General features: G+C 43.2%; 1 protein-coding gene across 1 annotated transcript in view; it reads left to right on the plus strand.

Moving 5' to 3' along the window:
* Positions 1-18,055, plus strand: part of TBC1D2B (TBC1 domain family member 2B) — a 39,800-nt gene that overhangs the window by 16,039 nt on the left and 5,706 nt on the right. Inside the window, exons 5-12 of the mRNA XM_081887628.1 lie at positions 570-787; positions 2,697-3,092; positions 4,086-4,196; positions 4,838-5,031; positions 7,517-8,011; positions 12,077-12,194; positions 12,772-12,957; positions 14,661-14,782. Coding sequence (XP_081743754.1) covers positions 570-787; positions 2,697-3,092; positions 4,086-4,196; positions 4,838-5,031; positions 7,517-8,011; positions 12,077-12,194; positions 12,772-12,957; positions 14,661-14,782 — 1,840 coding nt within the window. The remainder of the gene's footprint in view (positions 1-569; positions 788-2,696; positions 3,093-4,085; positions 4,197-4,837; positions 5,032-7,516; positions 8,012-12,076; positions 12,195-12,771; positions 12,958-14,660; positions 14,783-18,055) is intronic.

Raw genomic sequence — 18,055 nt, forward strand, 5'->3', positions numbered from 1 at the left:
AAATGGTAAGAGTTTGTTTCTGCACAGATGTTTTCAACTTTAAATTGGGAAGGTCTTCCATCTGATCAGAGTCGTTTGTGGTGACTTGTGGTTAATCTGATGAAGGAAATACGTGCTTCACTGCTCAGTTTCCTTTACTATTGTATTGAGTTGGAGCTCACTACAGACAATGGATTCTGAGGCTAAGTCTCCAAATGTAACCCTAGTTCTAACACAAACCACAGAGGATAAATGAGAGTGCATAATATGGGCTCACTTCCTTGTAATGACAAAAAGAGTTAAAACTAACATCCACTGAAGTAGCAGGCACTTTTTTTTTCAGTTCTAATTTTGTCCTGGTATATGATTTATTAATTGTGCATGGTCTCCCTGCTTAGAATTTAAGGGCCAGGGAGAAGAGAACCGAAGGAAACAGATGACATACAATTAATTAATCAACTTGGAAGTGCTTGCTTCAGTCTTTGTTCCAGATTTGGTGATTGAGTACAGTTGTGTTCTTTTAACAAAGTGAGGAATGTGTCCAAATACATTTTAGACTGAATGAGGAAAAAATATATCTCCTTGTGCAGGCGTGTCTGGTCCAGCCTTTCCATTTGATTTTGGCCGCATTCCACACAGAACAAGGCGTCCTTTAAAGGAAATGATTGCAGGCAGCAAAAACCGGAATAGCACGGAGTCGTCTTCTGATGAGTGTAATGGAAACAAGCTGGCTTCCGAGATGCAGTTGAAGTTCCAGAGCCAACAGGAAGAGTTGGAGAGTCTCGAGAAGGAGCTGTTGAGTCAAAAGGTAACTGGTCTACAAGCTACAGAGGAACAGTAGCTGGAGCTGGAGCCAGCATTGGCATCATATATGGCAGGTTTTGCCAAGCAGTGCAGGAAAACCTGCCTGGCGCACACATTAGAGGCGGGTGGTTTAGACTACAGTACAGCGCCTCTTGGGCCTGCCAATCAGAAGGTTGATGGTTTGAATCCGCTTGAAGGGGTGAGCTCCTGTTGCTCTGTCCCAGGTTCTGCCAGCCTAGCATTTTGAAAGCACACCAGTGCAAGGTACCGCTGTGGTGGGAAGGTAAATGGCGTTTCCATGCTCTCTGGTTTCCGTCATGGTGTCCTGCTGCTCCAGAAGCAGTGTAGTCATGCTTGCCACATGACCCGGAAAGCTGTCTGTGGACAAACGCCAGATCACTTGACCTGAAAGCGAGATGAGCACTACAACCCCGTAGTCGCCTTTGACGGGACGTAACTGTAAACGTAACTCCCAAATTTTTGTATGTGCATCTTCTGGGACCCAGCCCCAGGCATTCTACACCTGCTCTGAGTTCTTTAATTCTACAAATGTGTGGTTGCCAGAACCAGGGACGGGCCAGGTTTTCCCTCCGTAGCCTATGTGAAGACCGTAACTAGTGTGCATACTTCATTTTAAAAAATAGCTAGCTGACCTCTTAAACACATTTTTAAAGAATTACAGAGACCTCGCTGCTGCTAAGAACTTTGCGGAAGGGGTTGTTTGTTTTTTGTCATGCGCAGGAACTGAATAGAAACTCAGAGATGGCTGTTTAAAATGCTGTCCAGCCCAACATGGTTCTTGTGCCTTGGTTCAGCCTTTCCCACCCTCATTCCTCTAGATATTGAGTGGGTGACATTTGTCCTCCCCCACACAATGCTGCTGAACTGTGGCTCTCATCAGCCCCAGCAAGCATGCCCAATGGCTATGGATGATGAGAGTTGCAGTTCTGCAGCATCTGGTGGGGCGAATTCCCCATTCCCCTAGGCTCTGTGGTTTAACCCACAGCGCCACTCGCGTCCCTCTCTACTTATCTGTAATTGTCTCAAATTCAAAGCCTTAAGCTGTCCAGAATTAATTTTTTTTGAATGATTGTAGGTGTAGGGAGAGAGATTAACTTGCAGCAGAATTTTGATGTGCTTGGTTTAAAAATGCTTCCAGTTGCTATCCTAATTGTTCGTTTTGGAGATCTACTGTAGGTATGGCCAAAGGCTGGCATCTACCCAGAGGTTTGATTCTTCTCTTTAAACAGAATTCAGTTTCATGTTGCAATGGTTTTAAAATTTTCCTCAATTTAAAAATTGGTGTAATGTCTGTCACGAGGGGTAGATGCACAAGTGATGGAAGTTAAGAGCCGTCTTGGCTGCACAGACCTAGTTCATCTTTTATTTAACCAAATAGGTTTTTTTTATTTGGTTTATTATTTATTGTAAAGCAAACCTCTGAGCGGTTTACAAAAGTATAAAATATTGGGACCACTGCTTCTGCTCACTCCACTTACCAACCCTGTCTATCTTCCAACCCCTTTCCAAAGCCCCCCTCCCCCGCCAGCCTGCTCCTGCTTCAGAATAGAGCTGCTGTGCTAAACCTCTGTGAATTGCTTGGTTAAAGCTTGTTGCAACTGCATTTAATGGAGGCAGGTGCTTCAGAGTAGCTTACTAAACCAGCCTGTGAAGCACCTCTCCTTCCTCCTGGATGCCATTTGTCACACTGGAGTTGACATGGTAGCCATGCAAACTGCAGTGTGATGCAACATGATGTATATAGGAAGAAAACAAAAATATTCTCAGTAAAAATAATTAAGCACAAGCATATAAAAGCTGTCAAAGGAGGAATTAAAATCAACAGGTAAAGCACATCTAACTTGCGCATGCCACCATGTTCACCAATATCCTTTTTTTCCTTCTCCTTAAAGGAACTTGTGCGGCTTCTGCAGCAGACTGTCAGATCTTCACAGTATGACAAATATTTTGTAGGGCATCTTTGTGATGGAGTCCCCAAAGATAAGTTAGAGCTGCTTCATGAAAAAGACAATCAGATATTGGGTCTCAACAACCAGCTTGAAAAGCTTAATCTGGAGAAGGACAGTTTGCGGCAGGAAGTAAAGAATTTGAAATGCAAGGTGGGCGAGCTCAATGAGCAGCTGGGCATGCTTATGGAGACCATTCAAGCCAAAGATGAAGTGATCATGAAACTTTCCAGGGAGCTGAGTGAATGTGAGGGCCAGTCATCTGGCCAGAGTGGAGGATCAGTCCATTCTCCCATGTCGTCTTCCATCAACAAAGAACTGCAGGAGCTTGACAGGCTGAAAGTAAGGAACATTTTTGCTTCAGTAGTGGAGACCCTGAGAATTCCATGTGATGTGCCCTTATGTAGGCTGAATATTTTCAGGAAATAGTTTGAACCTTGGTTTGGAAGCAAGGCACTTTCCACATTTCACTAATTTTGGACACAAGGGCTAAGTTTGGTTGGTAAAAACTATCAAGTAGAGAATGTGAATGGAAGAGAGGTGGAATGAGGATCATTTGAAGGTGGCCCTGACTTGCCAAACTATGTTTTGGCATTGCATCTGAGTTGAGCTGCAGGGGACCCAATTCTCAGATCACAACAGGTGTTGCAAACAAGGTTTAAGGAATGGGGTCACATCCATGAATAAGTAACAAAATGCCATAAGAGCAACAACATGAGAACACATATAGCATGATACAAATACAGATTAGAGAGTGACAATATATGTGGCAAGATGCTGCCTTATTTGACAACTTTCAGACCTGAAGAGTCTTAAGGGAAGACTGAGCCCAGCAGAAACAGCCACAGCTTAATGATTTGAAAGTATAGAACTCTTTTATAAACTTTCATTGCTTCCCTATTTCTTAATGCTTGAGACACATTTGATTTTTAAAGTAGAGCTTCTCAAGAAACTTAGCATGATCTTGAGTGATTGAGCAACAGTTGGAAGTCAGTGAGTCAGATCATTGTTTTGTCATTAGAGTTTCATTTTCCCTATAGTTTTATAAAATTGGAGAGTACAGTTTTACTAGTGGTCTAGCCCTAAAACGGTCCACCGTGTCAAGTTCTAATGAGTGGAATTTATAGCACGCCTTTGAGTTCTTTGACTATCTATTTCCCCACTTGAGCACTTTCTTTGTAATTCTGGAGTGCCTCCCCCCTGTGTCAATATACTGTTTTAAAAACACAAGAAAAGTAGAGCTTCTTGGGTCAAGCTTCACTAGTCCTTACTGCTTGTATTCCTCATAATATATATTTTTAATAACCTATATTTATCCATATCTTTTGTTCACAGGATAGTCTTCAGGGTTATAAAAACCAGAACAAATTTTTAAATAAAGAGATCCTAGAACTGTCTGCTTTACGGAGAACTGCTGAAAACAGAGAAAGAGACTTGATGACAAAGGTCAGCTTAACACAGATGCTCATTGTAAATCTTTCACTTGACATTGAAAGTAATATTCTGCTAGCTTTCATTGCCAGAAGTGAAAATTTCAAGCAATATATAGAAAGAGGAACTTAAAACTTATTGTTATGCTGATTTGCAGAACCCTCTGTCTTTTTCTGGAATTGCAATATCCTCATTTTATCTCAGAGGTGGGGAACCCTTTTTCAGTCTTAGGTTTGCAGCATTCCTTCATGGGCAGCCTTCCAGGTGACACACACCAGTTGTGGGCAGGGCAGATGCACGTGGATGTAACTCTTACCTTTGTGCAGGAGATTGTAGCCATGCAAAAAATCATTGGTTACTGCACATACACATCTCTACATCCTCCTTCCACACAACCAAGAGGCATGTATTCTGGCCAAGCAAAAGCACTTGAGGAGGTGTTATGGTCTGGGGAGAATCCCAGGCATAAAGTTAAAGAGGTGTAAGGTAGCTGCATTTGGCCTCTGGGACTAAGGTTTCTCAACCCTGTTTTATCTTCATGGAAGAGGGACAACTTGTGCATACACTCACCCGCTTATTGAAATGGATTCCCATGCATCATTGAAATGTTTCTGCAAGTGCCAATTTGAAAGAATTCTTTGGTGTATTCTCTGCAGTATACAAGCCTTGAAGCCAAGCTCTGCCAAGTGGAAAGTAAGTATCTTATCTTGCTTCAAGAGATGAAGACCCCAGTTTGCTCAGAGGAGCAGGGTCCTTGTCATGATGTGGTGACCCAGCTCCTGGAAGATGCCTTGAAAGTGGACAGCAGCGAGCACCTGGAGCAGACATACTTCAAACCTCACATGGTCAGGTAAACAGAAGACTCTTGATAACCTCACATTTGATACAACTATATAAATAAAGTAAAATTTAAAAACACCACAGCCTTTTCTGAGAGCTAGTGCAGTCTAGCAGCTGAGGGACTAAGCTGGCACTCACAGTTTTAAATCTCTTAACTGCAACTATGTCTTTGCCTGGTTGCCCTTTGGCAGTCCTGTTGAACCCGAAAGAGGGCAGAATCGGGGTGGGGTGAAACGGGGCGCACGTATGCATGCTCCACCAGCACACATAGGGGCTGGGGCTGGGCCCTCTGTGCGAAATGGTTGCCACCTGTACTAGGATAATACAGGACTCATGTTGTTAGGACTGTTGTAAGAGTTATGGAACTACCTCAGTGGTTGAGCGCCTGGGTTCGGTCCCTCAGTTTCCAGGAGAGAATCCCCTGCCTGAAATCCTGGAGAGGTTGTGCTGAATTGGTGTAGAGTAGACTTTAGATGCCATACACTGAGTGAGATGATTAATCCATCTAGCTCAGTATTGTCAACACTGACTGGCAGCAGTTCTTGGATAATATGTTTATGAAGGACAATTGTCTGGAGTTGTACTATTTTTAGTATACTAACCACTCCCTCTTCTCTCCTCATAGCCTTCTTCCTTTTCCTTTCTTGTTTTGATTTATTCTCTTTCTTTATTGTTATTACTGCATTTTGTGTGCTAGAAAGTGAACATAAAAGCAATTACCAGGGGGAAAAATTGACTGGCAATGACTCCAGAATTCTAGACCTTCCCTTCTCTACATGGAGATGCTGTAGGCATAACCTAAGACCTTCTGCATGCAAAGCATGTGCCTTAGATCTGTGCTAGCTGGTCATTTGTCTGACTTGGTAGAAGGCAGTTTCCTATGTTCTTGTGTGAAGTGTTGTTGTGTGATGTTAAGACACCAGTGCCAAATACTTTCTTTACTTCTGCATTTGGAATGGGTGCCAGTAGCATTGTATTTTCTTTGGGGAACAGTGGGACTGAATTTAACACCTTTTTAGGGTGAGCTGCTCTGAGCTAGAACTTCTGCAACCTCCCTGGCAAGATGACCCCTTAAATATTTTTAAACGTTTTGTGGGTTCAATGTGTGTGTGAAAGAGGGTGTACCATCCCTTGTTGCAAAGCCTGGATTAACTTAATTAACTCAAGTATAATCAGCATGTTTTCTAACTTGAGAATTTTTTTGTCTGAACACTTATAAGAAGTATTTAACTTAATAATTATAATAATGTAATGTAATATAATATAATATACCATCCTTCACCAAAAGATTTCAGGATGGTTCACAAGATATTTGGAAATATTCTCTAAAACAGGAGAGTGGAAACTGGAGGTGAAGGAAGATCACTGACTGCTGTTGGAAAAGGGGAGGATGGAGAAGCTCCAGGCTCCGAGTCCTATCTCTTGCCAAAATAATGGTTAAAATGTTTGAGATTGGAAACTTTAAATTTCACAGTGCGATGGCATTACCATTCAATAATTTTGGTGAGCACAGGTGTAATTAAATCCTTAGGATTGTCATTGGCAATTATTTTGCTATTAAATCTGTCACATATGCTTTGAAGTGTTAAATCAGTGTAAGAGACCACCTTATACATCCAGTAGATTGCTGTAGTCTGCAGAAGAATTTCTCATGCAAAACCCAAAGATCTTAGAGCAAGACTTTCAGGGTGGTCACCCCTGCTCTATGGAATAGTATTCTTGTTGAGATATGACAGACTCCCACTATTTACACTTTCCAGAAACAATTGAAGATATTTGTGTTCTGACAGGCTTTCCCAGGTCTTTCCCATGACTGTCCATTTGCTAGGGTTTTTGTCTTGTTTTAAATGTATTTGTAGGCTTTGTATTTTTCACTGTTCACAATTACCTTATATGCAAATTGCTTTGAGACAGTGGCTTAAAAGATGACTAATAAATTAACAACAAACAAACAACAACAACAACAACACATACCTAAAGGGTGAAGGACTCCTGGGCTAACATAGTCAAATGGGGTGCAGTACTCATCTCACTTCAGGCCAAGGCATTTGTCTACAGATAGATTTCTGGGTCATGAGGCCAGCATGACTAAATCGCTTCTGGTGCAACAGGGCACTGTGACGAGTGCCAGAGCACATGGAAACGCTATTTACCTCCCTGCCACAGTGGTACCTATTTATCTACTTGCGCTGATATGCTTTCACACTTCTAGGTTGGCAGGAGCTGGGACACAGCAGCAAGAACTCATCCCATCATGTGGACTCAAACTGCTGACCTTCTGATCAGCAAGCCCAAGACGCTCAGTGTTTTAGACCACAGCACCATCTGCTCCCTTACTAAAATGAATGAGTTAACAGAATGGGGGGGGGGGACTTGGTGCATTTTTCTGAGCTCACAAAAGATATAGCAAACTTCCAGAATATCACCTTTCTCTTGCTTGAGTTTTTTTCATTCCTAAAGATTCCCGGTTAATCAGATTTCTCTCTCCTTTACAGTGAATATGATATTTATGGGTTTCAGACGGTCCCAGAGGATGATGAGGAAGAGAAGCTGGTAGCGAAGGTTCGGGCCTTGGATCTGAAATCCCTCTCTCTTACTGAAAACCAGGAGATGTCCACAGGGGTGAAGTGGGAGAACTATCTGGCTAGCACCATGAACAGGGAGATGGTGCGCTCTGTGGAACTCAAGAACCTCATTCGGTATGGGATTCCTCATGCCCACCGCTCCCAGATGTGGAAATGGTGCATTGGCCTTCATGTAAAGAAGTTCAGAGAGCACATGGACCCCGGCTACTTCCAATCACTGCTTCAGAATGCCCTGAAGAAGCAGAACCCGGCTTCAAAGCAGATAGAGCTAGATCTTCTGCGGACTTTGCCCAACAACAAGCATTACTCTTCTCTGACATCTGAAGGAGTGCAGAAGCTGCGGAATGTCTTGCTTGCATTTTCTTGGCGCAACCCAGACATAGGATATTGCCAGGGTCTCAACAGGTAGAATCTGTTTTCTTCATTTTCTGTAGTCATTTGGCATGTCTCACTTTTATTTATTTTTAAAAAAAAAATACCGTAAATTTCGCTCTATAACACGCAGATTTTTTTCTCCTAAAAAGTAAGGGGAAATGTCTGTGCGTGTTATTGAGCGAATGTGTGGTCCCTGGAGCTGACTCGCCGGAGCACAGGGGCAAAAATAGGCAAAAATAAGATCGGGCGGGCGGGCGGAGGGAAGGCGGAAGCTGCTGCTTTCCTGCATTCTGCCTCAGGGTCTTACTGCCCACCCGCTTCTGTTGCTGCGTTTGCTCAAACTCAACAAAGAGCAGGGAATCCCCTGCCCTCCTGGCAAGCAGAGGGTTAAGGAAAGGATCGAGTCCTTCCTTCTAATTCTTTCCTAGTCACACTGCGTGCATGCAGGTGGAAGAGAGAGAGAGAGGGCTGGCTTGGTGGGGGGGACTTTTGCCTTCCTTTCCTCCCCCCACCCCGTTAAACTCCTCCCCTGCATTCTTAGCCAGCTGCTTCTCCGCACACCCCTCTTGTGCTTCTTGTCCCTTCTGTGTTTTTCCTTCCCTCCCCATTTAAAATGTGGTGACAAAGCACGGATCCACATGGATCCTCAGGATTTTTGCATTGGGTCACCCCAAATTCACCATCACATTACATGTCCATGGCTACAGTCTGTACCAAAAAAAGCACGCACCCACTGTTGCCTGGGGCTGCAATGGTGCAAAAACGTGGTTACAAAGCATGGATCCACAGGATCTTTGCACTGGGTCACCCCAAATTCACCATCAGATAACATAGCATGTCCATGGCTACAGCCTGCACCAAAAAAATCACACACCCACTGTGGCCTGGGGCCACAATGGTGCAAAAACGTGGTTACAAAGCACGGATCCACATGGATCCTCAGGATTTTTGCATTGGGTCACCCCAAATTCATCATCAGATCACATAGCATGTTCATGGCTACATCCTGCACCAAAAAAATCACGCACCCACTGTTGCCTAGGGTCACAGTGGTGCAAAAACGTGGTTACAAAGCACGGATCCACATGGATCCTCAGGATTTTTGCATTGGGTCACCCCAAATTCATCATCAGATCACATAGCATGTTCATGGCTACATCTTGCACCAAAAAAATCACGCACCCACTGTTGCCTAGGGTTACAGTGGTGCAGAAACGTGGTTACAAAGCACGGATCCACATGGATCCTCAGGATTTTTGCATTGGGTCACCCCAAATTCACCATCAGATTACATAGCATGTCCATGGCTACATCTTGCACCAAAAAAATCACGCACCCACTGTTGCCTAGGGTCACAGTGGTGCAAAAACGTGGTACAAAGCATGGATCCTCAGGATTTTTGCATTGGGCTACTCCAAACTCACTGTCAGATCACATGTCTGTGGCCACAGCATGAACCACAAAAATCATACATCCACTGTTTCATTTAGAATATTTTTTTTCTTGTTTTCCTCCTCTAAAAACTATGTGCGTGTTATGGTCTGGTGCGTGTTATAGAGCAAAAAATACGGTATTTATTGTCATTTTGTTATGAGAGGAGAAACATAAATTACATAGAGATTCCCCTTTATCACCACAATAGGAACTGGTGATATTTATTGTAAAGCAAAAGGCTGGGTGATCTAAAATAGGAGTTAAAGGTGACGGCAAATGAGCTAAATGTGATTGCCATTTATGCCATATTCAAAGGGTCAGCTGTAGAAACAGATTACTTATTTTGCTAATGTGAGCCCATGAAGTTTTCAGGATGGGTAAGGTGTTAAGCGAGGGTTGCAAAGGTTCCAGTTCCATTTTGGCCCATAGAGTTGAAGCTGAGTTATTAATCATATGTGTCAACTGTTTTAATTGGAAAGCATTGGAAATACAACTTAAGATTTGGGGCACCAAGACCTCCCTTAGTTCTTGGTCAATACAGGGTTAGACAGCACACCCTGCTTTCTTTACCTCCTGAAATAAAATTATTAATCAAGTGTTGCCATTGAGCCAATTGAGAAAGAGGGATAGTTATGGGCAGGACCTGAAAGAAAAATAGAGATTTATGAAGAATGCACACCTTCACAGCTGCAATTTGGCCTAACCAACTTAAATTTAAATGCTTCTGTAGCCTTTTGTCAAGATCCCCAAAATTCCTTCAGTAAAGTTGACATGACTCCATGATTTTACTACTTTGAGATATCTGAATCCAACACATAGCAATTTAAAACCAGAATTAGAGTGTAACCAGTTGTGTTCTGAAATCATGAAAATAGGAAACATCACTGATTTGTTTTAATTAATTTTTCATAGAATTGTAGAAGGTCATCTAGTCCACACCCACACACACGCAGCAACCTTAGCAGACATACTAAGAGTCTGCTGTAGAGGCAAGAGAGCTCTTTTAGGATCATAGAACATATTAGCAGATCGTGTGCAAATGGATTTAATTTATGTTCAGTTGCCTGAATTTGGATATCTCTTAGATTTGTAGCTAAAGCCTCTATTGCCACTGCAAATTGGAGTGGCAATAGTGGATAGCCTTGTTTGGTCCCTCTTTTGATGGTGAAAATTGTGGAGTTAACTCCACTAAGGTTAATGCAAGCTTAGAATTCCGAATAAATATGCTCAGTTAAGTGTAAAAAACTATTCCCAAACAACTCTTTGATAAGAGTTTCCTGAAGTAGCTCCATTCAATACAATCAAAGATCTTGAAGGTGTCTAGTGAAATTAAAGTTACAGAAGAATTACATTTGCATGCATGCTGAATTATATCTTGGTTTTATATCTTAATTTTATTCTGTGAACCACCCTGAGACCCCCGAGTATAGGGCAGTATATAAATTCAATAGTAGTAATAATAGTAATAGTAATATCCAGAACCCTTCTAATAGCATCAGCAATATTCCTTTAAGCAATAAACCAGATTGCTCTAGAGCTACAGGCAACTCCCAGTTTACACAGCGGTTGTGTTCCGAGGCACTGCACACGTACACGGAATTGTGTATAATTGAAATACACATACCATCTAAACCTCTGAAACCCCTAGAAAAACCCTTTAAAAAACCCAGCAGTACTTACCAGATGGGCAGGAATTGTGGCAGTGGTGGCTCTCAGTCTTCCAGTGGACTGGTACCCCAGAAGTGCTTGGCTGTAGGACTTCTCTTGCTGCTGCTGCTGCTGCTGCTGTTGCTGGTGGGCAGTAGTGGCACTCCATCTTCCTCATTGCTGGAGGATGATGTGGAAACAGCAACAAGGAATAGACCGGTACCCTGAAGTGCTTGGCTGCAATTCAGGTGCACTTGCTGCTGCTGCTGCTGCTGCTGCTGCTGCTGCTGCTGCTGGTATTTTGCAGAGGAACATGGTAATGGACGGCTGGTCCTTTTGCCTTTTCAGCTGGTCAGACATCTCCCTTTATGGCTCCATGCTGTCTGTAAGCGCACACTGGATCTTTAGGCTGCATTCCATGGAGAGGACATTCTGGGAGATGATGTGCTTCACCCTTGATGTCAAATGACCCCCAGCGACTCAGAACAAACAGCAGTGCTTCTACTGGTGAAAGAGCTGGGACATAAGGGTTCAGATGGTCCCTGAGGTTTACCCTGGACCTAAGTTGTTCAGTGATATGTAAATTAATGCAAAAATCTTGATCCTGGCTCAGTAGTAGATGGGCAGCCAGTCCAGATATTTTAACAATTGGGTCACATGTTGTTGGTTATGTGCCCCTATCAATGGTCTGGCTGCCACATTCTGCACCAGCTGGAGGTTTTAAACCAGGCCTGAGGGCAGCCCCACATAGAACACATTGCAGTAAACTAGCCTCGAGGTTCCCAATGGATGGACTCACCCTGTCCAGGAATGGCCAAAGCTGGTGAACCAGATGAAGCTGGTGAAATACGTATGCATATATGTTTAAACAAGCCAAGCAGCGCTCGTTTTAGCCATTCTCTGTGGTCAATTCATATATTAGTGCCAATCACTTTCCAGCATCAGTTTTAATGGCACCCAGACTCTTGCAGTTTTGCAATATGAGATTGTTCTGTTTTATCTTCTGTCTTTCAGACTGGTGGCAATTGCGCTTCTCTACTTGGAGCAGGAAGATGCCTTTTGGTGCCTAGTTACAATAGTGGAGGTCTTCATGCCTCGGGACTATTATACTAAAACCTTACTAGGCTCCCAGGTATGGAGTGTGCCGGCATGCAAATTCAGCCCCTAAAGGCCTAGTTCTCTCAAACACCAGATAAGTGATAAGCTCTTTCTCCATACATGCAACAAATACACATCCCTGCATATAGAAAACTCACATACTGAAATGGAAGTTAGGCTAGAACCTGTTGCCCTGACTTGGTAGATTATTACACACAGGAAGTCTTTCCTTTTGTTTTGCATGTAAAAACATCCAGTCACGTGAATCTCCAGCTGCAATCTGGCTCTTTTGGTTATGAGCCACATGCTTTTTTTGAGAAGTAGACATACTAGTCAGCTTGTATGTATTTAGATTTTTGCTCTTTCACACTGATAAATGTCCCTTCTGCCAGTGTATATTATATTTCTACATATGAGGTTCTTGTTCTATAGAAATTATCCCTACTTTTAAGTGCCACCTTTTTAATCATATACCAGTTTGCTCTGGCATTAGAGATTCAGTCACCCTCCTTTAAGGCCTTGTGAGGCTGCCATTTTATTTTTTAAAAAAAGATTGTACCGTTTGTTCCAATTTGTCTGAATGAGTTTTCTTTTGTCTTGCACTCCTTTAGGTTGACCAGAGAGTCTTCAAGGACTTGATGAGTGAGAAACTCCCTCGGCTGCATGCCCACTTTGAGCAATACAGAGTGGACTACTCGCTCATCACCTTCAACTGGTTCCTTGTTGTGTTTGTAGACAGTGTGGTCAGCGACATACTCTTCAAGATATGGGACTCTTTTTTGTACGAGGGGCCAAAGGTACATGGCGTAACCCTGAATGTTTCCTGATGTTTGTAGAACCTGTGGGTAAAGCCGAGATGCCACCCAGTGGCATATTCTCCTGCCAAACATTAGTGAAATGAATAGGAGCTGTGCAATAGCTCAGTTGTCCCATTCATTTCCATGTGCCTTGGGTAGGAGAATTTTCTGTTGGTTGTGTCCTGTATCTCTCATGACTGCTGATGAAACAATTGCTTGAGGAAAGAAATTGAATTGCTGGCAATGTTCAGACTAAGCTATGATTTAGCACATGGGTAGGCAAACTAAGGCCCAGAGGCCGGATCAGGCCCAATCGCCTTCTAAATCCGGCCCGTGGACAATCCGAGAATCAGCATGTTTTTACATGAGTAGAATGTGCCCTTTATTTAAAATGCATCTCTGGGCTATTTGTGGGGCCTGCCTGGTGTTTTTACATGAGTAGAATGTGTGCTTCTATTTAAAATGCATCTCTGGGTTATTTGTGGGGCAAAGGAATTCGTTCATTCCCCCCCCCCAAAAAAATATATAGTCCAGTCCCCCACAAGGTCTGAGGGACTGGCCCCCTGCTGAAAAAGTTTGCTGACCCCTGATTTAGCATAATGTGAATGAGCCTTAAACTTGTCACTTCCCTCCTCCAGTACAGCCATGAGGAGATAGGAAATTTTGGTTTCTGTTTTAACTAACTGCAGTTTAATGTTATGGCTGCACCCTGGCCAGCTGTGTCCAGTCAACTATGACTTACTGAAACCATCTTCAAACCTTGGTTTATGAAATAGACTTGTTTCAATATAATGTAAGTAAAAGGTAAAGGTACCCCTGCCCGTACGGGCCAGTCGTGTCCGACTCTAGGGTTGTGCGCCCATCTCACTCAAGAGGCCAGGGGCCAGCGCTGTCCGGAGACACTTCCGGGTCACGTGGCCAGCGTGACATCGCTGCTCTGGCGAGCCAGAGCCGCACACGGAAACGCCGTTTACCTTCCCGCTGGTAAGCGGTCCCTATTTATCTACTTGCACCCGAGGGTGCTTTTGAACTGCTAGGTGGGCAGGAGCTGGGACCGAAGGAGGGGAGCTCACCCCGCCGCAGGGATTCGAACCGCCGACCATGCGATCGGCCAGTCCTAGGCACTGAGGTTTTACCCACAGCGCCACCCGCGTCCCCCCAATATAATGTAGTTTGGATTAATCACTGTTTAGGGTTTAGACATAATGCTAAACTGCAGCCAAGCCAGGGGAAGGGGAGGAGAGGAGAGGAAGGGGAATGAATGAACAGCCTGAGTCTTGTTCACAATAGTTGAGTGTTATGTCCAAACCAGACTATTAAGTGTTAATGTTTTCTGAAGACTGTCTTTCATACTGCTTAGAGAATTTGATAGGATGAACTAAATTTACCTCTGGAAGGATATTGACAAATAGTTTTGTGTGAATTCCACGAGATTCTGCTGTTGCACTATAATTAAACATCTCTGCTTTCCTTGTGAAAACCAGGGTTCTAGTCCTTGTGCCTTGAATGCATGTGGGCAATGCCTCATGGAGTTTCTGAAGCAAACAGAGTGTGAAGCGAGACTAACCATAATTTTCTAGTAGTTGAGGGGATGAGGCTTTTGTGGCCTAAATAGTTAGTGATCTCTTCCATGCAGTTAACTGAAGTGGCATTTTAAACACTACTCATTCTCTTTTGTAACCTGATGTTTGTCAAACATTTAGGTAATGTTCCGGTTTGCTTTGGCGCTCTTTAAATACAAAGAGGAGGAAATCTTAAAACAGCAAGACTCGATGTCCATATTCAAGTACCTCAGATACTTCACTCGCACAGTCCTTGATGCTAGGTAAGGGCCTTTTTGAAACTTGGAAACTTAGAAAGAATATCTATGTTCTAGTTACAGATAGGTAGCCGTGTTGGTCTGCCGTATCTGAAGAAGTGTGCATGCACACGAAAGCTCATACCAAGAACTGACTTAGTTGGCCTTTAAGGTGCTACTGGAAGGAATTTTTTTTGTTTTATCTATGTTCTGTTTTGGTTTTATTCAAGTCTCTGACTTGACCTTCATTCCATGCGCTCAAATTAAAACAATTTAGTGTAAAGTTTTCTGTGCTGCCTAATTTTCCAAAGAAACTCAAGGCAACTAACAAATTGGTAACAAAATAGTATAAAACAAACAATAATCCTCATTTGAAGCCCTATAATTCAACTGAACATTAACAAACTGAAAACAAACAACAGTTCCAGAACAGCCATCAAAATTGATTCGTTTGATTTGATTTATTGTATTTCTATGCTGCTCTTTATTCAAATGAATCCCAAAGCAGCTTATAAACAATAAATAGCAATAACATCACAAATCCAGCATAAATAATGGAAAACAATTAACAAATAAACAATAAAACAATTACAACCTATAAAATACTCTTAGCAAAGCAGCAACTAAAAAATGAGCTGTCATTAACCAGCTGGATGCAGAGGAGTGGTGGGAAGCACCAGCTGGGGAACCCCCAAGGGAAGAAGACCCAGAACCAGGGGATTGTTGGTAGGATCACCATGAGTGGTCAGAGGGAGAAGACTGGGGGGGAGGGAGGTGTCAGAAGCTGAAGAGGCAACAGGGTTTAGTGAGTAGGAAGAGGTGGTGGCAGAGGGCAGTCCAGCATCAGAGGCAGAAGTGGAGGCTAGAAGGTAGGGGGCAAAGGGCAGAGATCAGGCCTATCTGCTGAGACCAGCTCCCCTCCCCTCTTATCTCCCAGAACCTGAAGAGTTATGAAGAGGGCAGAGCAAAGACAGACAAGGAGAAGAAGTCTCAGGTTGCTTCAGAAGAACCTGGGGGAGGAGGAGACTTAGAGAGCAGTGGGAAGGCAAGGACCTTCAGTCCTTGCAACTTCCTCATTCGGGCAAGACCTACTGGGAAGTGCATTACCAGCTGCCTAGCCTAGTTCTTAGAGCAAGGTGCAGGCAATAGGTTCTTTTCAATCACAGCAGATGGAAAACCAATAGGGCACCAGGTAAAGAAGAAGGCAGTTTATTAATTGATAAATATTAATAATATGACACTATAAGCTTGACTTATTGTACAAGTACAAACAGTTACAGAGACAGATAAAGATAAATAATCATATAAGCTCAACTGCATGCCCTGCCAGCTGCTAAGAGACTGCTGCCGACCCTTCAGGCTGGTGGGCAGGTCACACAGGTGGTAAGTGAGCTGGTCCCTGCACTGCTGATTCTTCAGTCCCTCTTCAGTTCGCCTTCAGTTCTTCTCCTTCTGGTTCCTCGGTTCTTCAGTGCTTCTTCTGGAACTCCCTCCTTTGCTGAGATGGGTAGCATTTATAGACACTGGACAGGCTCAATGCCAGGCTGTGCAAGTGCTCTTAATGATGTACATTTTCCTTCCTTCATATTTTCGGGGGGGGGGGGGACCAAGTTCATGTCTGGGTGCCAGCTTCATGGCTGGGTTGAGGTAGGCCTGTTGCACAGTTGACTCCTTTCCTTATCAGGCCAGCTGGCTAGCCTCTGGTTGATGTCTAATTATGCAAGTAGATTTATAGTCTTCTTCATTATATTGATAGATTTATAGTGGCATCTAGCGCTAAGTGCTCATTATAAATTGTATATCAGAAGCCCTCATTATATAGACAGATATATATCAAAGCTGCATTGGAAGCAAGCACACCACCTAGCGATTGCTTTCTGCCGCTGCCACTACATTACAGATAGATATATAAAGAGTTACTGCTGCAATTACCTCGAGATCAGGAGACACCACTTACAGGCATTGTTTCAGAAATACAGGAAGAGTTGCTGTGCTCACTAGACCTGAGCTGTTTTGCTTTGTCTTTGAATAAAGAGTTAACTTTACTGACACCTGGTGAGTTATTGCTGACCGGCTCCCAGTTCCCACCTTGACATAAGCTAAACATCACAAATACAGCAGATGTCATATTAACACATTATAGACAACATTTATAATCTATAAAACAATATTAACCCAAAAGGAGCCCGAAAGCTAGCAAATTAAACAGGTATCTGGCTGGCTACCTAAAAAACCCAGACTCTTACAACTACCTAAAGCGGTATAATGATGGGGCCTGACATGGCTTGCTTTTCCACAGATGGGTGCCACAACAGGAAAAGGCCTTAAGAAAAAAGAAGGAGGAATTTTAGGTCTAATTTGCACAACCTGGGCTTTAAAAAGCTTTAAATTAGCATTTATATTAAACTATAAGCAGGCAAATGGAAATGTAAACAGTATTTATTTTTAATCTTCTCCATCCTTCTACAGTTGTACCTTGGTTGTCAAACGCCCTGGAACTCAGACGTTTTGGCTGCTGAATGTTGCAAACCTGGAAGTGACTGTTCCGGTTTGCGAACTATTTTTAGAAGCCGAATGTCCGACAGGGCTTCCGCGGCTTCTGATTGGCTGCAGGAGCTTCCTGCAGCCAATCAGAAGCTGCGGTTTGGTTTTTAAATGTTTTGGAAGTTGAACGGACTTTCAGAATGGATTCTGTTCAACTTCTAAGGTACTACTGTATTTTACAGCGGGCAGGACAGCTTATAAATACAATTAAAACCTTAAAAGCAGCATTAAATAGATAAATCCAACATTATTAAAAGCCTAGTTAGGTGATAAGTGTTCCCCTCACCTGGGGCTGGGAAGGCATAAGATTTGGCAGTGCGGAGAACATTCCACAGACGGTGCCATGACCAAACAGGCTCTGTCTCTTATTTTCACCCCCTGTGGGGGCACTTGGAGAAGGACTTCAGAAAACCATTTGAACATTAGGCAAGTTGATGTTGGGAATAGATATTTGGAGTAGTGCATTGTGACCCCAGTGAAAAGGGATACATTCCTAGTCACTTCTTGAAGGTACATGTCTGATTATGTCCTGATAATTCTGGCAAGTGGAGTGGTGAGTGTTTAAAAGGCAACTCAACACAGGAATAGCTTGGTCCCAGATTCCGCCCCCCAGGAGTGACACTTCAGGTTTTCGGTTTTCATCAGAAACAGATGAACTGCCTTCTCCTCCTCTCAGGAGACTTTCAGCCAACTTACATTGCATCATGTTCTTTCCTGTTTTGAAATGTACAGGCCCAGGTTCTTGAGGTTGCTAAC

The sequence above is a fragment of the Podarcis melisellensis genome (genome assembly GCF_964234715.1).
Source record: "Podarcis melisellensis genome assembly, chromosome: 14".
In the NCBI taxonomy this organism is placed as follows: Eukaryota; Metazoa; Chordata; class Lepidosauria; order Squamata; family Lacertidae; genus Podarcis; species Podarcis melisellensis.